Source organism: Eptatretus burgeri, chromosome 6 (genome assembly GCF_056783735.1).
Source record: "Eptatretus burgeri isolate ZD-2024b chromosome 6, Ebu_testis_v1, whole genome shotgun sequence".
NCBI classification, from domain to species: domain Eukaryota; kingdom Metazoa; phylum Chordata; class Myxini; order Myxiniformes; family Myxinidae; genus Eptatretus; species Eptatretus burgeri.
The window spans coordinates 25539944-25562346 of record NC_140966.1 but is presented as its reverse complement, the minus strand read 5'-3'; the positions used below and the strand labels follow the sequence as shown (position 1 = coordinate 25562346).

The following is a 22403-nucleotide window of genomic DNA, read 5'->3' as shown; positions in this document are numbered from 1 at the left end:
TACAGTGTCACCTGAAATTAGCTTCACCCCTCCTCAGTAAAGTGTTTGTTCTTAAACTCTAAATATACAGGTTTAGATTGTCTCAGCAAGGGAGCCTCGTGAGTGGAGAAGGCCAACGGTATGACCACGTGACTTGTGGTTGCAGCAGATTGATCAGGTCAGGTCAGGTATGGGAGCATGTGCCAGAACAGCGCGTCGCTGCGTCCACTTTCCGCCGGTACTCTAGGGGCCTCCGTCTGGCCATCCCCCAGGCAGATGCCAGGCCCATCCCCATCTCCTTGAGATGATGGTCAACCTGCTGCAACCATGAGGCACGTGGTCGGCCCACTGGCCTCCTCCACTCATGAGACTCCCTCGCTGAGAGAATCTGGTGAGCAGGATCAGCGTCAGGAAAACGAGCCACATGTCCATACAGCCGCAACTGATGCTCACGGACTATGCAGGTAACAAATCTCATCCGAGTTTCTCTCAGCAAGCACTCGTTGGACACAAAATCCGACCAGCGATAGCCAAGGATTCTCCGAAGACACCTGGTACCAAAGGAATTAAGTCTCCATCTCAGATCCTTGGTCAGAGTCCAAGTCTCGCACCCATAGAGCAAGACTGGAAGTACCAAGGACCTGAAGACTCGGACTTTCGTCCTCCCGCACAGGTACCGGCAGCGCCACACCCCATGATCCAGTGAATCCATGACTCCCCAGGCCAGACCCAGACGTCTATTGACCTCTGACTCGCAGCCAGCAGAGACATGAATATCACTGCCAAGGTAAGTGAATCTCTCCACGACCTCAACATCCTCACCACAAACAGACACAGACAGGACAGCAGCATCCAAGATGTCACCGAAAGCCTGGATCTTAGTTTTGACCCAAGAAACCCGTAATCCCAGCGGCTCTGACTCCTCTTTCAGCACCTCGAGGGCCCCCAAAAGGATGTCTAAAGTCTCCGCAAAGATGACTGCATCATATGCAAAATCAAGGTCCGAGATCTTGACATTCCCAAACGATGCACCGCAACTTGATCTCTCCGACATCCTCCCTAAAATCCAGTCCATACAAGTACTGAAAAGTGTGGGGGCAAGTACACATCCCTGACGAACTCCAGTAACAACTGGAATTAAGTCAGAGGTGGTACCACCACACTTCACAGCACTCTCAGTACCAGAGTAGAGTTCAGACATCAGATCGATAAGTTTTGGTGGCACCCCATGAAGACCAAGAATCCTCCAGAGGACATCCCGATTCACTGAATCGAATGCTTTACAGAGATCAACATAGGCTGCAAGCAGCCCCTGCCGAAACTCTCGTCTGCGTTCGGTGAGGACACGAAGGGCAAGGATACGGTCAATCGTTGACCTCTTTGGTGTAAAGCCTGACTGCTCTGGACGCTGGTGCTCAAGCAGATGGTGGAGAACCCTATCAAGAATTATCCGAGCAAAGACCTTGCCCGGCACTGAGAGCAGCGTCACCCCTCGGTAGTTGTTGCAGTCTTGGAGATCACCCTTCCTTTTCCAGAGAGGGACAACAAGGCCCCTCTTCCAGTCAGTTGGGATGATGCCTGTGTTCCAGGCAGAGCACAAAACTGCATGCAACGACACGAGTGCAGCATTTCCACCAGCCTTGAGAAGTTCGGCATGGATGCCACAGATCTTTGGAGCTTTGCCCCGTTTCAACTGGTTCACCGCAGCCCGTGTTTCCACAAGCGAAGGTGGACCACAGTTGATTCGAGGGTCAGCAACAGGGATTGTAACACCCTTGACGTCCAACTCGACAGCTGGGGAATCAGCCTGGTACAACCGCTCAAAGTAACCGGCCCAACGGGCCTTCACTTCAGACTCCTCTGTCAAGAGCCTACCACTCTCTGCTCGAACTGCAGTGCTCCGAAGGATGGGCTTGGATGAACGTAATGCGCGAATTCCTCTGTAAGCGGGACGAGAATCACCTGTCCACAGGTGATGCTCTACCCCCTCACAGATTCCTCGCACATAGGCCTCCTTGTCCACCCTCAGTGCACGTACAGTTTTACGCCTCAGCTCCCTGAACAGCTCAGCTCTGCCATTCAGCCTGGCCCTGCGACTCTGGTCAATGGTATCCAGTGTCCCTTGAGAGACAAAATTCTTCTTTGCCCTGCGGTGAGCTCCAAGACATCCACCGGCAACATCAAGGACGGTGGTCTTGAAGGCGCTCCACAACTCTTCAGGACCCCCGAAAGCACCCAGACCCCCCAAGTGTCCACTCAGCCTGTTCGCAAACTCCTCAGCTACTCTCTCATCCCTGAGCTTGGCAACATCCAGCCTAGGCTGGGATGGTACCATTCTCCAGGATTTAAGGTGCAGCTTTAGAGTTGCTACAACAAGCCTGTGGTCAGTATTGAGGATCTGAGCACTCCGGTAGACCCTGCAGTTCTGGATCATCCTCCGACAGTCAATGAGGACATGGTCAATCTCCTTTCCCACACCGCAAGCGTTGGAATACCAAGTCCAGCGATGAGCTTGTGGGTGCTGAAACCATGAACCAGCCACCCTAAGTCCATGACTTCTTGCAAAGTCAAGGAACTTAGTGCTATTCTGGTTCATAGTTCCTGACCCATGGGGACCAACACACACCTCATAACCATCCCTATCAGTTCCAGTCGATGCATTGAAATCCCCCAAGACTAGAAGTGCATCTCGTCTGGGGCACTGATCAACCACAGACTCGAGTGTGGCGTAGAATGCATCCTTCACGGTGAGATCACTCGCCTCAGTCGGAGCATAAACAGAGACCAGGGAAATGACACCTAAGGAGTGACGAATCCTTAATCTCATAATACGCTCGTTGACCGGTGTTACCTCAATTATCATTGGGGTCAGCTTATTGGACACAGCTACAGCAACTCCTTGGGTATGGTAACCATCAGAGCGACCAGACCAATAGTAGGTGTAACCACCCACCATTATCTCGCCGCAATCCGGTCTCCGAACCTCAGAGAGAGCTGCAATCCCGATGTCCAAACGCTTGAGCTCAGATGATAACAGAGACAGGTGATCATCCTCTCTTAGGGATAGGATATTCCAGGCACCCACCCGAAGGGACCGCCTCAGGTTAACCCAAGGAGACCGCCGTCTGGTGGACGACACCTCAGCACCACTCCGACACACTCTCCCGCAATCTGACCCAGGGATGTTACCCCGTGGTTTCCCTCCTATCATCAAAGATTGGGGGTCCCGAAGGCTTTGCCCCAATCCCGTCATCCGGTGAGCTGCCCTGCGAAGGGAAGCTGCACAGGAGGTACTCCCACGGAGTGGGTTTTCAGATTTTTTTGCGTTTTTGCGTTTTGCGGAATGAAGGGTTTTATGGTGGCCGGAGTGCGAATCCTGCCACCAACCTCCTAATGAGAAGTAACCCAACTGCAGGAGGACGTCTGCAGACACAGTTGGGCACTAGATATGGATGGCCGTTGGCTCACAAGGAGCTCCTCCGCCCTTTGACAGGTTTTGTTTTTAATCCTGCTGGGTGTCCATATCCAAACACCCCCCTCACCAGAAAACCTGGTGGGGGAGACGGTTTAGTCACCGACAACCCGACCATGGAACAGGTTAGTACAGGTTTACATGGTACCTGTAGCAGGTCACAGATCGAACCTGACCTGACATGAATGTCATGGCAGATTGATCGGCATCTCAAAGAGATGGGGATGAGCCAGGCATCTGCCTGGGGGATGGCCAGACGGAGGCCGCTGGACTACCGACGGAAAGTGGACGCAGCAATGCACTGCTCCGGCACATGTTGCCACACCTAACCTGACAGTACTTATAATAATTATTAAATAGTCATTGTATCTATTTGCATGTTGATTGTATCAAGAAAACAGTCATTGTATCAATAAAATATAAACAGTTATTGTATCAATAAAAGACACAAAGTGTTCAAACTTGCAAATATACTATGCTGAAGAAATGAGGCTATTTGATGGGAAGGAAGCTATTAAAAATCAAAATTTGTTGCCAAAGATACCTGCATCAATTGGTGGAGTGGGAGTTGTATCCATTGATGTGTTCATATGACTGCAAGACTGTTTAGCAATGCCAATTTCATTGTTTGGTTGAAAGTCCACCACAGGAGCACAATTTCTTGCTACACTGAAACATGTGCTTTGCTCAAGATTTGTGAGTGGAGTTGTGAGTTCTGCAGCAGAAGGCATAGGTAACTGGATGTCTGTGGAAGATGTCCCAATGAGAGAAATAGACATCCCTGAGAATTCCTCGAGAACATTTTCTCCCTGTAATACAAAATTAATTGGTAACCAGAGAGTTGGTGTCAAAGCCACCCAATGCTCGCCTGTTTATACATTTATCGTTTTTAAAAAAACTCGTCTAATAATATTTTTTTATAAAGCATTGCAGTGAAGTCTGATCCAAATAATTTTAAAGCAATATATGTATTTGTATATTGTAATCAGTAAAAAATAGTGTTGGGGATAAAAACATGAGAAAGGAAATAACTTGCACCAAAAACTTTAACATTTTCACGCTCACGCTGACGCTCACACCGGGGGTATCGCTATTGCTCTCTGTTCTTCGAACAGGCGAGCTAAAAATGCATATGTTTTTGATGGCATTCTAGATTTTAGAATAGATTAAATATCTTGGCAGAAGTCAAATTTTGGCTAAGTTAATAAATCTTACCTGATGCTCTTCAAAAGTTGTTTCACTTCCACAATACTGCACAGTCATCCCATCAGATTCTCCAACTTTAAAATGCAAGGTAACAAGAGATTTCCTTTGCATTACTCAGACATGCAAAATAATCGATACTCGTGTGTGTGTGTGTGTGTGTGTGTGTGTGTGTGTGTGTGTGTGTGTGTGTGTGTGTGTGTGTGTGTCCTCCATAATTCCAAAACCATGAAACCGAGCAGCCTGAAACTTTGCCTGCATACCAAGGGAACTCCAAGGAAGTGCATGAGTGAAAATTTGGTGTTCGGGTAAATTAAAACACCCCTTTTGAAGATAATTAATGGCCTTATTTAATTATAACCTTTATCAGGTGATCCTTGGCCACCTCACTCTGTGGGGTCTGAAGGCGTATCCTGGGTTACCTCACTGGAGTTTGAAGCTGTCATCTTTTTTGGCCTGCTCAACCATGCCTTGACTTGGAATAGGCCGCAATGATTTCTTAATGATAAAGTTCCCCCCCCCACTCATTATTGAATGCCTGTTCATCAGAGCTACGAATCGCTGGGTACCTTGCGATGCTTATAAACACCTGGAGACGCCAACGTTTGTGGCTTTATTTCATTTCCGCATTATTTCTTTATTTCAAACCCTAACATGCCATAACCTCGAGAATCTTGTAAACCAAGCCGAGTCACAAAATTTAAGCTCCAGAATTGAACGCAGCAGCAGTGCTGACTGCTTAAAAAAAAAAAAAGTTCATTTGTCCAATTCGGACATATTTGATATTTCGGGAATCTCTGGGAGGTGTGTTTCGTGAGACAGTTCAGAGATTACTATCACTTGCCAATCGAGCCGTTCCTTATCAACCGTTTTGTTGGAGTGCTAAATCCACTTGGCGAGCGCTCTACAATATTGGACTATCACTGAATACTGGACATCGATTGACTTGAACAATGTTCAGGAGGTGCTCACCTGCGTTGGCCCTGCGTTGTTATGCAGTGTATCGGGTGATGGCTGGCTCGCTGAAAATGTGCAATTTCCCCTTTTTGTACGATATTGGTTCATTATACGACCTGTCACTTCGGCATCGATAAATACAAATCAAAAATTATATAGTTAACGTTTCGTTAACATCAAGGCAGGATAGCCGAGAGGGACGCACACTTACTCTTTGCTGTGTAGCCTGGGTTTGAATCCCAACCTAGCTACAAACTGTCAACCCGGTGTTTCACAGGCAGGGTGATTCATCAATGTGTGGACGTTAAACTGGACGACACATCTGCCAGAATCCTCCCCCTCTCCAACCCTACCATGTCTCTCTCCCTCTGCTTCTCTTCTCTTCTCTTCTCTTTTCTTGTTCCGAACATATCTGGACGTGGTTATGTCTGGATGGCAGTCATCTCCACACAGTGGTTATCTCCGGATGAACCCTCCCCCTCACGCTGCCTTCCCTCACGCTGCCTCCCCCCGCCCTCCCCTCACGCTGCCTCCCCCCGCCCTCCCCTCACGCTGCCTCCCCCGCCCTCCCCTCACGCTGCCTCCCCCGCCCTCCCCTCACGCTGCCTCCCCCGCCCTCCCCTCACGCTGCCTCCCCCGCCCTCCCCTCACGCTGCCTCCCCCGCCCTCCCCTCACGCTGCCTTCCCCCGCCCTCCCCTCACGCAGCCTCCCCCGCCCTCTCCTCACGCTGCCCCTCCGCCCTCCCCTCACGCTGCCTCCCCCGCCCTCCCCTCACGCTGCCTCCGCCCGCCCTCCCCTCACGCTGCCTCCGCCCGCCCTCCCCTCACGCTGCCTCCCCCGCCCTCCCCTCACGCTGCCTCCGCCCGCCCTCCCCTCACGCTGCCTCCCCCGCCCTCCCCTCACGCTGCCTCCCCCGCCCTCCCTCACGCTGCCTCCCCCGCCCTCCCCTCACGCTGCCTCCCCCGCCCTCCCCTCACGCTGCCTCCCCCGCCCTCCCCTCACGCTGCCTCCCCCGCCCTCCCCTCACGCTGCCTCCCCCGCCCTCCCCTCACGCTGCCTCCCCCGCCCTCCCCTCACGCTGCCTCCCCCGCCCTCCCCTCACGCTGCCTCCGCCCGCCCTCCCCTCACGCTGCCTCCCCCCCGCCCTCCCCTCACGCTGCCTCCGCCCGCCCTCCCCTCACGCTGCCTCCGCCCGCCCTCCCCTCACGCTGCCTCCCCCCGCCCTCCCCTCACGCTGCCTCCCCCCCCCCTCCCCTCACGCTGCCTCCCCCCGCCCTCCCCTCACGCTGCCTCCCCCCGCCCTCCCCTCACGCTGCCTTCCCCTGCCCTCCTCTACTCATGCTGCATTCCCTTGCCCATCCCCAACACTGCTTTGCCCTGCCTTCACACTGCCTTCCCTTCCCCCACCCCTCCTCAGTCTCCCTACCTCCTCACTCCTCCCCTCCCCCACCTTAGTTTACACATGATCCGAACACCTGTTATCTCTGCACGTGTCCGGACGGCGGTTATGTCCGGACGGATCCTCCCCCCCCCATGCTGCCTTCCCCTTGCTCCTCCACCCCTCTCTCTCCTCCCTGTCTTTGTCTCCCCCCTCCCCCTCCACTTTAGTATACCCATCATCCGGATGGTGGTTATTTCCGGATGGAACCACCCCTCACACTGCTTTACATTGCCCTCCCTTCATGCTGCCTTCCCTTGTTGTATCTGGATGATGGTTATCTTTACACATGTCCAGATGACTCTTCCCTTCGTGCCTTACCTTGCCCTCCCTCCTCGCTCCCTCCTACCTCGCTTTCCCACCCCTCCTCAGCCTCCCTCCCTCCCCTCAGCTTTCCCTCCCTCCTTACTCCCCCCCCCCCCACTCTTAATATATCCCCATCAGCGAAGCAACAGGTTGTATTTGCCAGTTGTAATAATGCGAGTTCCTTTTCAAGGAACTGAAAATGTATGAGGAGGCCACCAAGCCCATCAAATCCTGCGCTATTATTGCCAACCGAGAGTTGTTTGTCAGCACTCTTCCTTTTTTAAATGCTGAGCATCAAGCAAGGAAGCAGCACGTACTATTTTTAGTGTTTGGTACAAATCAGCTGGGGTGCGAACCATCGGCCACCCAGACTTAGAGAGGACACTCTGATCATTATGCCATGAAGGTTGGTGGTGACTACAACAAATACAGGTAGTGGACAAAAAAAATGGAAATACTAATGTAAAGTCACTTAATATAGCGTTGTGCCACCACATGCGGCCAGTGTAGCCTGTATGTACCGTGGCATGGAGTCCATTTTGTCTGTTGATTTGTCGGACATGGTTGAGACTTTCTGATTTACAGATTATACTTTATCATTATACATTCTGTGGTAGATACTGGTTTAACGTACAATCTGTGGGAGATTTCAGATACTTGCGTCACATTTTTCGACATCAAAAACTTTCTGTGGTAATTGATACTGGTATAATGAATGACCACTGGTCACTACAAACCAACAGATTCACACAGCTACCTAATGTACTCATCTTCTCCATCCAATAATTCCATTCCTTATTCCCAGTTTCCGAGGTTCTGTCATCTCTGCAATGATGACTTGTATTTTGGATGTAAAGCCTGTGAGATGTCGGTTTTTCACAGGCCGTGGCCATCCTAGCTCACTCGTGGAAAAAGCTCTCAACCATGTCCGACCAATCAACAGCCAAAATCTCCTTCCAAAAACAAAACCTGAGAATGAACGAATTCCTCTCACTTTGGTGAACCATCCCAACAGCCTTGAAGTTAAAGGAATCGTCCAGCGTTTTACACAAATTTTTGCAAAAATTGGCATAAGCTGGCTAAAACGTCAAGGTGTGACTGGGCCTTAAGGAGGATGACATTGGGGACTTCACAGCCAGCCCGTCGTGGGCCTACAGGTTCATGGCATGCCATCAACTGTCGGTTCAACGCCGCACACGCATCTCCCAACATCTACCCAATGATATGGCTGATAAGACGACACGCTTCCAAGTCCTACCTCATGAAGCTTTGCCGAGAGCATGAATATCCCCTCAGCAGGATCAGGAATGCCAACCAGACCCCCCTTACCTTAAACAAACCGAGAGGGACCACAATCACAGGGAAGGGGGAGCGCAATGTGACGATCAACACTACTAGTCACGAGAAGGACCGATTCACCATCATGCTTGCCTGTACGATAAACGGTGGCAAGCTTTCCCCATACGTCATGTTCAAGAGGAAGACACTGCCCAAAGACAAGTTTCCAGCTGGCGTCATTGTTCATGCACAGCAGAAGGGGTGGATAGATGAGGGAATGGTCCAGGAATGGGTGCGCACGATCTGGTGTAGTAGGCTGGATGGTGGTCTCTCCCGATGGTGGAGCATGCTTGTCCTGGATGCATTCAGTTCTCACAAGACCAACAACACCAAAGCGCTGCTCCGTTGGACCAACACCGACCTCGTCATCATCACAGGCGAGATGTCATTGCTCCTGCAGCCCCTCGATGTATCCATCAACAAGCCGTTCAAGGCCGGACTACGTTGTTGCTGGTCCAATTGGATAATGAGTGGGGAGAAGACCTACACCAAGAGCGGGAAGATGAGAAAGGTCGACCTTCTGATGATCTGCAGCTGGATCGTCAAGGTGGGGGAGGAGATACCGTCGGACATCACCAAGTGAGCATTTCTGAAATGCCGCATCTCCAACAACATGGACGGCACAGAAGAAAACATCATTTGGGAGGAGGAGGATACAAATTATGGTGACAGCGACAAGGACTTGCTCTACTCCAATTCAGACAAGGAGTTAGGCGCCATCTTCAATGAGGATTTCCTCGGGTTTAGCTGAAAAAATTCATCAAACCCAAATGGCCCTTTTCAGGGCCACAAATCCACAAGAAATATGGATGATACCCGTATGAATCCCCTTTCTTCCTTTTTCTAGGAACAAAAAAAAAATCCTTTCTGATATTAAAAAATAAGAAAAAAATAAAAACTTCTTGGTATCCTCTCCTCTCAACTTCTTGAAAATGAGAACAAGACTGTTAGACGACATGAAATGGACATGGGAGTAAACATGTTGATACCTCCGTCACTTTCTTCTGTACAAAGTTAATATACAAACATATTTAGATTTAGATAAGATAATAAAATGATCAATATATTCATTTCATTTGAGGGTGAAAAACAGGGGTGCAGTTAATACATGGCTGCCCGCGATTTATACACCAGAAAATACGGAATGCATGTGAAGTTCTTGAATCGTATATTGATCAAACGTTTACCATGCATTACTTATTTCAATATTTTTTGTTTTTTTTTGTAGAACTAGCAACACATGCTCCCAATGGGAGTGGCCAGAGGGGGTGGGGGTCATGTATTTTCAGTCCTTTAACGGTACATCTTCTCACATTATGCTGTGTTAAAGTGATGCTTGAGGCTCAGCCAGGGGATGAGGAGGGATGGGGTGTTATTATCCTTACTCTTATTATTGTTATTATTATGCTATTATTGTTATTGCCGCCAGACCATTTTGAAACGTAAAATGTCCTTGGAAGATGAAATGCTTGATGTCCTGCTTATTCACGTGACGTATGGACGGTGGCGTGTTAATATTATCATGAATATTATTATTATGCCATTATCTTCTTCTTTTGGCTGCTCCCGTTAGGGGTCACCACAGCGGATCATCCGTTTCCATTTCTCAATGTCTATCACACCAACCACCCGCATGGCCGCCCTCACGACACCTATAAACCTCCTCTTTGGCCTTCCTCTTCTCCTCCGACCTGGCGGCTCCATCTTCAGCATCCTTCTCCCGATATACCCCGCATCCCTCCTGTGCACATGTCCAAAGAATCTCAATCTCGCCTCTCTCACTTTGTCTCCAAACCGTACTACCTGCGCTGTCCCTCTAATATACTCATTCCTTATCCTGTCCATCCTCATCACTCCCAATGAGAATTGCAGCATCTTTAACTCTGTCACCTCCAGCTCCGCTTCCTGTCTTTTTGTCAGCGCCACCGCCTCCAAACCATACAACATAGCTGGTCTCACTACCGTCTCGTATACTTTCCCTTTCACTCTTGCAGATACCCTTCTATCACAAATCATTCCTGAAACTCTTCTCCACCCTGCCTGCATTATTATGCCATTATAATTATTGTTATTTTTAATAGAATTCCAACATACCTAGAATACGTTGTTTTTTAATCGGTAAAAGGAAAAAAAAAAAAAGAAAAAAAAAAGCACCTTTGCTTTGGCCTAAACTTTGCAAAGGATGCTCTAGTATTGTTGTTGCCATTGTGTACAGCCTTTTTGGCTGCTGGTTGCATCATTGGTTAGCGGGGCAGCTATGCCGCTGATGCAGTGCCCCTATTTACCAGTACACACTGGTGCTCATTTCGCTGACCTCGGAAGGATGACAGACTGAGTCAACCTCATGGTGTTAATTCATCGGAAAACCAGGCTCGAACTCAGGACCCTAGGATCCCAAGCCACCACCCTAACCGCGAAGCCAACGGCAGGCAATAGCATTGTGGAAAGGCAATGTCGATACAAGGTCCCAATGTGAGCTTCGTAAGAGGGTACATTAGGGAGGGGCAGGGAGTATTATATCCACCATATTTGTGTATGTAAAAAAAAAATAAAAAAAGATGGTCCATAATCATGTCCATACCTAATAAGCATCCCTTTATTAGATTGGATCCAGAACAACAATTGTACAAACAAAAACAAAAAGGTGATAAATACACTGTGAACCAACATCATATCACGTTGAAACAACAGTTTTCATGAATTATGTAAAAGCATCCAAATCAATATTTGTACTACATACCAGTTTGTGTTGTATTACAGTTGAGTTGGTAGCATCGGACATGCGCATTAAGAAGAGCTTCAAAATCTTTTCGTCTCCCAAGCATCTTATCAAGAGCACAACGTAGCAGCTGCCGAGGTTCTGTATCACCACCAGACAACTTGGCATAGGCCTAAACAGAATTTACCCAAGATCATTCTTTCAGCTAAACAAACAACTCAATGAGATAAATCTGGTAGAAAGCTGCATTGAATGAGCTGTTAATATCAGTAAAGCCGTCACAAGTAGAAACAAGAAAAAGAGCAATCAGATTGCAAACCTTCGCCACGACTTCTTTTGAGTGGTGTATTTTTTTATAGGTTTAAGGGTAAATCCAATATGGCTGCCAAACCATGTGACCAATGACATCATATGTATGAACGTTTTGTTCCTCACAGACAGGCAGTCAGACAGTCAGACGTGGAAAGATTCACCTAGATCTGTTCAGCCACTTCAGAGAAGAGGATTTTTCAAGGTTTTTTTAATTTTATTTTTAACAATATGGCTGCCGAATCACGTGACCGATGAAGTTAAGGGTTTTTTTTCTGTGGACAATTTTATCCCGAGATGACCCTCAAAAAGTTTCATACCGATTGGATGTGGAATTCTACATATGATATTATGACGTCATAGCAAGGGCACCTATGACATCGTTTAAAAAAAAAAATCACACTCATTCCCCATGAAGAGTATTTGCTGCATGTCAAGTTTCAATTTTTTTCCTTAGTGCGGTTTCAGAGATACAGAGGTCCAATGTTTTTGTGTTTTTCCAATATGGCTGCCACACCATGTGAGCTATGACGTCAAAATTATCATTAAAACATTCCACATGAGTAGTCACATCAATGGTGAAAATTGTCTCAATCCGACAAGCAGTTGTGGAGAAAAACACAAAAGTTCTGTACGGACAAAGACAGACAGACAGACAGACAGACAGACAGACAGACCCAAATGCAATTCCCTCTCTGAATCCTTTGGCGAGGGTAATAATGATTAGTGGTGCATCAAATAATGATTAGTGGTGCATCAGCAAAAAGTAAGTGCAGCCAGAACTCAACTAACATCAATTGCATGCAAAGACATAAGGCTCCATTCACCATTCCGATTCTGATGTACCATAATCTGTGGCAGAGTGTCGGTGCTGCCAAAGCAGTTTCTTGGCATGGTTTTACTGGGTGGTTTGCCATTGCCTTCCCAGCAATAGTTATGGTAGGAATTAGGAATTTGGCCATGGTTCCAGCGATAGCTTGCCACGTCTTTCACATGCAGGAATCATCCAGCCTGTGAACCACCGGGATGAAAGTTTACAGCTGGGCCGAGATTTGAACCCAGGTTGGACAGCTTAGAGGTGAGTGTGCATACCTCTAGAACAACCTGCTAGCCCCTACTCGCTATAACTGGGCCCAATGCAGTTACTGGTGTTTTGGTGCCATTTCCCAAGCACTCATTTCTTCAACATGTTAATACCTCATATCCATTACCAGGTAGGCACGACTCGGGCTGGTTATGGTGTCCAGGTTTTCTCTAACCATTCTCTCAAGCACCCAATATCACTTTCCAGCACACTTATTGTGGGTGTGGTCTATGCAGGTTGATGTGTTGTAAGGTTAGGGCATTCCTAAGGGCATGCAACTAATGGCTATGAGGATGTCTTTCTGTCATGACTGTTGTTGATTACCTACCAAGATGGATGTTGAACACATGTGATTATCATTTCATATGTAGCCAGTAGCTGCTGGTTACATCATTGTTGGGAGCTCTGGCTGTGCATGGCTGTACCACCGATGCAGTGCCCCGTTTCCAGTAAGCTGGTGCTCATTTTTGCTGACCTCTGAAGAATGACGGGCTGAATCAACCCATCCATCCATCCATCCATTTCGACCATTCTCTATGCAGTGACGGGGCTGCCTAAGCAGTCTCCTGGGCTATTGGACACAATCTTGGATGGGTCGCCACTCCGACACAGGATACTCAAATGGCTCAATCATCCCAGCAAACTGGTACTCACTTTGCTGAGCTCGGAAGGATGACAGGCTGAATAAACCCACCTGATGTTATTTAACGGGAGGACAGAGGCTCAAACTCAAGACCCTAAGATCTTAAGCCAGCCAACTTAACCACCAAGCCAACACCAGGATAAATTAGGTGATGGCAATGGTTTATAAACAGCGTGATATCAGTACTGATGTCATGTGATACACAAACTGCGACTCTCGGCCAAGAGAGCCCTTCGATCAAATTTGTGTTTACAGCAAAATCTATTAAATGAGGACATTACAGACAAAGCTTCACCAATGTGAACATGCTTACAAGCCAAGGTATAAATATCACAGAGCAATATAGTCTGACCATATTTCATGTAGATAAGATAAAATTAGTTTTAATTACAAGTTGTTTATACCCCATGGGGTTGAAGACCCCACGGAGTCTAATTGCCACTCACGTTCTGTCTTTTCTTGTGTACAGTTCATTTGAACGTCTATTTTTCCATTATTCGTAAACAGAATTCGATAAAAATTGACAGGCTTATACTAGATACATATGTGCAGGCAGTAACTGAGCCCAAAGTGCGATTGTGGTCCTTTGGGCTGAGAAAAGGCCCTTAGCCCTTTGGGCTCACCCCGAGCGACCTCAGATCACATGTGTTCCTCAAGTAACCTTCACCTGCTCACCCCCCCCCCCCAAAAGAGCAGGGTTGCAGGTGGTTGCTCACCTGCATCAATTCATCCCCTTATTCTCCTGATTGTAGAATTGTGTCCCTTCTGTCCTTTACCTCATCATTCTCACGTCAGTCTTTCAAATGCACTGCCCATCATTCCCTCATCTGCTCACCTATGCACATCCATGATATATTCTAGACATGCCGATTCTTACCTATTCTGGATCCTTGTGTTAATCCTCTCTTACTTCTTGTGCATGTACACCCCTACCATCACCCCACCCCCCCACCTACCCATTGGTAGTTTGTGAACATGCTGGCATTTGTTGTTCAGCTACTCCATGAGCCTAAACCCTTGTATAAAATGAAATAAAAACAACAGCTCAAGTTAAATGTTGAGCCTGTACAGCCAGTTGGTGAATGACTTCAACCAAGCCGATACACACCGTGAAAGCTTGAAATGATAATGGAACACGGTGTGAGAATAAGACTCGTTGTGCATATACGAATTGTAATTTCAATTATAATTTCACTCCACTTTTGCTTATTTTGACTGAGAAATTACTCTTGGCATTCTTTGCCATTAATAATAATTACCATGTTAACGCTGCAAAGAAAAATGGTCGACGTCGAAGTTGCATGTTTCTGATTTTGAATGACAATCAATATGTTGATCTCTGATATTCTCTGCAATATCAGAGACCTGACAAATCTCTCGATTCAGGCCACTGCCGATAAACTAGACATCTGTTTAACAAAATCCTTCCTCCCACAGGACATTCCCAACTCCTTAGTGTATATCCCTGGCTCAATATACATCAAGAACTCAATTTCTCACTCTGCATGGACTGCAGTTCACTCAGACAAACTGGCAGGGACCACAAGCAGCCATCACACTTCAGGACTGCTCTTCTACATCTACTGCCCCTGATATTAATTCAGCCTGGGAATTCTTCCACAGAAATCTGCTCTCTTATGCACAGATTCATCCCATCCCGTCATCAGTTATCTTACCCATCCTTCTTCCTGACCTTGGTACTCTGAATTGTGTGGTGAGGCCGTTGCCTTAAAACAACTTGTATTCTCCTTCTGGAAGGCAAATCCAACCGAAAGCAACCTCAGATAATTCCACAAAGCCTGCAACAAGTGTGTCCACTCTCAGGAGAGGTAGGCCACAACATCTGCTCAATCTCAAGAATGAGCTTTCAAACTTGTCTCCCTCTTCCAAAACCTGGTGGTGCTTTGTCAAGTCTGTCTCTGATGTAGGCTACCTCTCCACCCCTTACCTCACTTCAAATGGCACCACAGCAGACTCTGGAGAAGGCTGAATGTATAAATTCTGTGTTTGCTGTTTTTTAACCAAGTCGAGGCTCATGTAAAAGCCAATACACATAAGCATCCAACAAGGCATGAGACAAGAGGGGCATGAGAGGGAAGCACAAAATAGTGGGGAACAAAGACAACAGGATATCTGTGGAAGGGAGAGGAATGGGGCGGGGTACACGGGGTAAACAAGGATGGTACGACAGGGACTTTCAGGAAGGAAAACGGAATTTTAAGGAGGTAGGTTTGGGGTGGATTAACAGGGGTAGTAAAGATCAAGACTGTGGATGGGGGAAGATAAGGGATGGTGGTAAACAGCTGTTTTGAAGACCTGGAGGGAGGAGTGGGATTGAAGAGAATGTGGGAGTTTGCTCCAGAGGCAGGAAAAAAAAAAGAGGAATGAAAGGGTGAAGGTGAGCAGTGATTCTTGATTTTGGCAGTTTCACCAGAAGGGGGTTTTTGGTGGACCTTGAGCACCCTGAGGAAATATTGGGGGGGGCAGATCACAGTCAAAGTGGGGGGGGCAAGGCCAGAGAGGACATGATCGAAGAAAGAAAGACCACCGACCTGCCTCTGGTGAGACAGTGAGAGTCCCAAAGTCTCAGCTTCATCGTGGGAGATACCAATGATCCTAAAAGCCTTGGTTTCCACAGTGTGAAGTCAAACTAGGTGTGAGGCAGGAGCACCACTCCAGAGGGGACAGCAGTACTCCAGCAGACTGCAGATGAAAGCTTTATGAAGGGTTAGAAGCTAAGGTGTGCCAAGGAAGGACTTGGCAAGACGTAGGATGCCGAGTCGGCGACTGGCTTTGCAGGCCAGCTTGGAGATATGGCTTTCCCAGGAAAGATTGTGGCAGATAGCGAGACCCAAAATCTTGAGACTTCAAGGGGATTGTTGAGAAAGTATATCGGGGGTGAGGGGGTTTCCAGACAGTCCTTTCAGAGAGACATGGCGAGGGTGTGAGATTTGTCAGGATTGAAGCACATATTCCAAGTAATTGCTTCAAAATAGTGTCCCTAACCCCCCACTCTTTGTATCCACCCTTCCCAGCCATACCCAACTGCTCATGGACTCAGTGTCTTTTGCACCTGAGAAGGTGTAAAAGTATCTGGCAACCTTCGACTCTGATTCTGCAACCGAACCGGATGACATCAGCCCACGTGCCCTAAAAACCTCCTGCTCTTGCACTTCCTCTCCGTGTCCTTTTACCACAGGTCATCTTCAGACTGCATGGAAATCAGACATCACAGCATTACACAATCTAGAACGGCACTTGGTAGAGCGCATTCCTCCACCATGCTGAACAGTTTATGTTTTGTATCCCACTGATAGGCCTGATCTGGATCTGGACCTGAACGAAATTGGAAGAATCAGCCTGTTTTTGTCACCGAACCAACTCATCCACATAGTTTTGTCAAAACTCATCCACAATCTTTTGATCCCACCAAAGTTTTCATTTTTTATTCCACCTGATGCTTTCAAATCAAATTTAATATATGGAGTCTTCACAAACTACTCAAAAGTGATAAAGCCAAATAATGCAGATAAAATGGGGAAAGGTTAGATTAACAGAGAAAATTAGACAATTCTCAGGTGCATAAGTATTCAAACCCCTTTGCCTCATTAACCCTAAATCACTTCAGGAACAAATTATTTGTTTGAAGGGTTACAAAGTTAGTGCAATAGGTTTCACCTGTATCTAATCAGTGGTTTAACTCAAAAATTAAGCTCCCCACTTACCTAAGGAGTTTTAAGGTGCAACTCACTTGGTTAACAAACAAGGCAATCATGAAGACCAAGGAGCTTTCCAAAGAAGTGAGACAAAGTGGTGGAGAAGCACCGTTCAGGAGAGAGTTATAAGAAGATTTCAAAGTCACTTATTATCCCTTTGAGTATGGTGAAATCCATCATGAAGAACTGGAAGACGCATCATACCATCCAGATCATGTCGCCCATCTAAATTCAGCAGCTGGTCAAGCAGGAAACTGGTTTGAGATGTCTCTGTAAATCAAACAAGGACTTTGAAAGATCTGCAAGGCTCTAAGTCTGAGATGGGGATCACTGTTCAATCAACCAACAATATCCTGTTCCCTTCACAAAGCTGGCTTCTATGGACATGTGGCAATAAAGAAGCCATTACTGAAAAAGACACATTGAAAAGTTCACATGGAATTTGCAAAAAAAACCATATTAACGATACTGAAGGCATGTGGAGTAAAGTTTTATGATCAGACAATATAAAAATTGAATTTTTTGGTCTAAATTCAAAGCGTTAAACATCTGGCACAAGCCTAACACTGCAAATCACCCAGTCAACATGATCTCGAATGTCAAGCATGGTGGTGGCAGCATCACGTTATGGGGTTGCTTTTCATCAGCAGGGACTGGCAAGCTTGTCAGGATAGAAGGACCAATGGAAGGTGCAAAGTACAGGAGAATCCTTGATGAAACCCTGCTCGAGTCAGCCTTGAATCTGGACAATGATCCGAAGCACAAAGCTAAAGCCACAATGGAGTGGCTGAATAAGAAGAAAATAAATGTTCTTGAGTGGACCAAAGTCCTGATTTGAACCCAAATGAACATTTATGGTGAGACTTGAAGATTGCAGTCCATCGAGAATCCCCATCTTGGCAGAATTAGAGCAATTTTCACGTGAAGAATGGGCAAAGATTTCACCATCTCACTGTATAAAGGTGGTAGAGATCTTCCCACAAAGACTTATTTGAATCATTGCTGCAAAAGGTGCTTCTACCAAGAACTGACCGAAGGGGCTGAATACTTTTACAACCAGTGAATTTTAATTACCTTCGCATTCTGCGAAAGGTTATGTTTTGGTCGCTGTGTATTTATTTATTTATTTGTGAATATGTGTGTTTGTTTGTTATTCACATAACTCAGAAAGTATTAAACCGAAATGCATGAAAATTGGTGGGATGATGCGTGATTATCCAAGGACGACTTGATTAGATTTTGGGAGCGATCGGGTCAAAGGTCAAGGTCATGAAAAGGTCAAAAACAAACTTTTGAGCATAACTTCCTTCATAAGACAGCTATCGACATGCAACCAACGCCATATTGTTCCATTACGAAATACCTTTCGGGTACGTGGTGTCAGATTTGACATGACGTCATCAGAAGTGTATCAAAATGACGTCACAAGATGACGTAAATTTTCAATTTTCGACCTCATCAGTTTTGATCATACCTTTTTGTAGGACTTACCTTAAGGACGTCACACACCAAATTTGACGTCGTTTGGACTGACCGTTATGACGTCATTGACGTTTGAACATAACGTTTTTCAATTGTGGCTAAAATGTCCTGATATTTTATATTCAAATATCTATGTAATTTGTAAAGGAAATTGTCCCAAATCCAGGCATTATGATCAGTACCAAAATATCTGCTCATTTATGAACAGGTTTTGCAAATTAACTCTATGGTCAAGGTCAAGGTCACACTCAAGGTCAAAATATACTTGTAGGCATAACTTCAGATCTAATAGAGCTATTGACATGAAACCAAAGTTAAAATGTTCCGTGAAATAATAATTTCCGTGAAATTCCGTGAAATCAGGATGGTAGTCCGCAATTGGTAGTGACGTCATTGGAAGTGCGTCAAAATGACGTCAAAAGATGACGTCATTTTTAAACTTTCGATTTTTTTCAGTGTTTATCATTCCATTTTGTTGGACTGCCCTCAATGACGTCTAACACCAAATTTGACGTCCATCGGACTGATGGTTGTGACGTCATGGACGTTTTTAAATGACGTTTTTCAAATGTGCCCAGAAAAAAGTAGCGGTGGCGAAGGTATGCACTCTACCGAGTGCCCGTTATAGTTTGTAAATGTTTTTTGCCTTTATTCCTGACATGAAACCTCATTCAACGATATCAGTGTTTAGTGTAATCTCTCCTGTTTTGAATGAAAAAGTTCATTTGGAAAAATCGTTTCTACATAATTCATAATTCATCTAAATGAGGCATTATTGGTAGGGGTGCATACTTTTCCAGGCCACTGTATATCATGCATTTTTGGCCCCATCCCTCAATGGTAAAGAATCACTTGGAACACTTTTTCAGATATCCTGCTCAGAAAACCAAACAGAGGGACAGACAGGCATGAAAACATAACCTCGATCCACTTTCAGTGGCGGAAGTAAAAACGTACAAAAACGGATCCCCTTAACTACAGACCAATTAGCTTACTTCAAATCATCAGCAAGGTCATGGAATCCATCATCAAAGTTGACCTAAAATCATTCTTTTCTCCAACAGCCTCATCTCAGATCATCAATTTCGAATCAGACCTGGTCACTCTGCCTTGGACATGCTTCTACTCTCCCAACAATGGTGGAGGCCCTCAATATCAGACGTGACATCAGGGCCGTCTCTCTTGACATATCTCGAGCTTTTGATACATTGGCATCCTGCCTTGCTCTTCAAACTGTCTGCCTATGGAATCCAAGGCAACTCCACTCTTGGATTGTTGACTTCCTCGACTCTGGTAGCCAACGTGTGGCTCTCAATGGAATCCATTCATCTCCTCTCAAGGCTGGATATGCTCCAAGGCAGTCCTCTAGTCCGCATCCTATTCCTAATCGTCATCAATGATCTCCCTGACTCTGGAAAATCCTCCAACTCTGATGATGACTCCACCCTCTGAAGACATCCTCATCCTTCTGATAGACAGGAAGCCTCTTCCCTCTCTTCAGACCTTGACAAAAATCACAAACTGGTGAAACACTTTGAATATGTCTTTCAATCATGAGTAATATATATATATATATATATATATATATATATATATATATATATATATATATATATATATATATATATATATATATATATATATATATATATATCATTCTCTATCTCTCAGGACCATAACAGAAACCCTTACATCAATACCTCAACAACCCTTTCAAAGAAGTTCAATAATCAAACTCTTGGGTCTCACTCTCAGCCATAATATCTCTTGGGCAAGCTACATTTCAAAGCCACAAGCCTCCAACGCCAGACGTTGACTGGGCATCCTCCATCATACAAAGTCCTTCCTTGGCACACCTGAGCTCTTATCCACCTACAAGGGTTTCATTCACAATTTGATGGAATACTGCCCTCCCTTCTGGGATGGCACCCCTACCTCATACCTTGCTCAGCTCAATTCCATGGAAACAAAGAACTTCAATATCATTAGAATCTCTTGCAATAAAGCAGAGTCTATGGGCCTATCACGTCACCATCGCAGACAGGTCAGTGGTCTCTGTCTTCTTCCGCCTCCTCAGGTTTCTGCAGGACATATGCGGTCCACCATAAACTCCCTCCTCGTGAAACCGCCTCAATCCAGAACCACTTCTCACTGCACTCATTCATTCCTCTTTTTCCCCCACCTGTGTAACCACCTTCCACACACTTTTCAATCTCATTCTTCCCTCCAGGTCTTCAAGGCAGCTGTTCTTCACCGCCAGAGGGTTCACCACCAAAAACCAGACTTTGGTTCTCATCATTGCCCATCCAAAACCATTCTTTTCTACATCCATTAAACCAACCCCTACCACTCCCAAAATGTTGTTTTTGTATCCATATTGTCCACCCCTTGTGGTTTCCCCTACCCCTCATCATTAACCGCATCCCTCGTTTGTCCATCTATTTTCCTCCACTTCCGCCCTGCTGTTGGTATCCCCCCCCCTCTTTCTCCTGCTGTTCCTTTGGTTTTGCTGTGTCCAGATTCGTTCTGTGTTCTCGCTCTTCCTGAGCCTTGACTGTGTGTACTGAAACAAAAACAGAATTATTCAAAACACAATTGGATATGATGTCATAAAACCTTTTGATAGACTGTAGCGCTGGCCAAACACAGCAGCAACACCACGGTGTTGTGAAAATACATTCTTCATGTGAGAATCATTCACTTGCAGAAGTCTTAAAATGTTTTAAGTCATTTGCTATGTATTTTACCGTGAACACGTTTTCACCAGACGAATCCAAACGCCTTGGCCAGGGTATCAGTATAACACTCCGCTCGGAGTCTATCCAGGTCACTCCATAACGCCCTTCATTTGCCACATTGGAAAGCCAGTCCCACAACCTTCCGTGAGTCATGTTTCTAGAACCTGGGGAGAGTAAAATGAATATTTATTTTTAATTTTTTTAAAACGTCTTATGGTGACTATTCTCAAGTAATTGAATAACACATACATAAAGCCATTTACATCTAAATAATAATACACTTATTCGTGGTGTGTGTGTGTGTGTGTTTCTGTAACAATCCTTCCCACTCGTGGAATTGTGGGTTGGACAGGCAATGACTTGCTCGGATACATATATTTTCTGCATATCTTGCACGATTATCAGTTGGACAAGCGACTCTGATGGGTGGGGAGGAGGTAGGAAGGCTTGGAGTGGGGAGAGGATTGATGTCTTCGGGTTGGGAGGGGGAGGATGATGACTTGGGGTTGGGAGGGGGAGGACGATGACTTGGGGTAGGGAGGGGGAGGACGATGACTTGGGGTTGGGAGGGGGAGGACGATAACATGGGGTTTGGAGGGAGAGGACGATAACATGGGGTTTGGAGGGAGAGGACGATGACATGGGGTTGGGAGGGGGAGGCTGATGACTTGGGGTTGGGAGGGGAGGCTGATGACATGGGGTTGGGAGGGGAGGCTGATGACTTGGGGCTGGGAGGGGGATGATGATGACTTGGGTTGGGAGGGGGATGATGACGACTTGGGGTTGGGAGGGGGATGATCATGACTTGGGGTTGGGAGGGGAGGATCATGACTTGGGGTTTGGAGGGGAGGATCATGACTTGGGGTTTGGAGGGGAGGATGATGACTTGGGGTTTGGAAGGGGGAGGATGATGACTTGGGGTTGGGAGGGGAGGATGATGACTTGGGGTTGGGAAAGGGAGGATGATGACTTGGGGTTGGGAAGGGGAGGATGATGACTTGGGGTTGGGAAGGGAGGA

General features: G+C 46.5%; 1 protein-coding gene across 11 annotated transcripts in view; it reads right to left on the bottom strand.

Annotated features, from left to right (window-relative positions):
• LOC147024417 (interferon regulatory factor 5-like) overlaps positions 1–22403 on the bottom strand; it is an 83220-nt gene that overhangs the window by 48945 nt on the left and 11872 nt on the right. For 4 of the 11 annotated variants that reach the window (XM_085884335.1, XM_085884334.1, XM_085884340.1 and 1 more), the window contains exons 2-5: positions 21395–21549; positions 11435–11585; positions 4667–4731; positions 3996–4260 (exon numbers count right to left, since the gene is read on the bottom strand). In XM_085884335.1, the coding sequence (XP_085740461.1) occupies positions 3996–4260; positions 4667–4731; positions 11435–11585; positions 21395–21538 (625 nt within the window). In that variant the 5' untranslated portion in view covers positions 21539–21549. Of the gene's footprint in view, positions 1–3995; positions 4261–4666; positions 4732–11434; positions 11586–21394; positions 21550–22403 lie in introns of those variants that run through there. The other 7 variants (XM_085884338.1, XM_085884337.1, XM_085884339.1 and 4 more) reach the window with 5 other exon arrangements.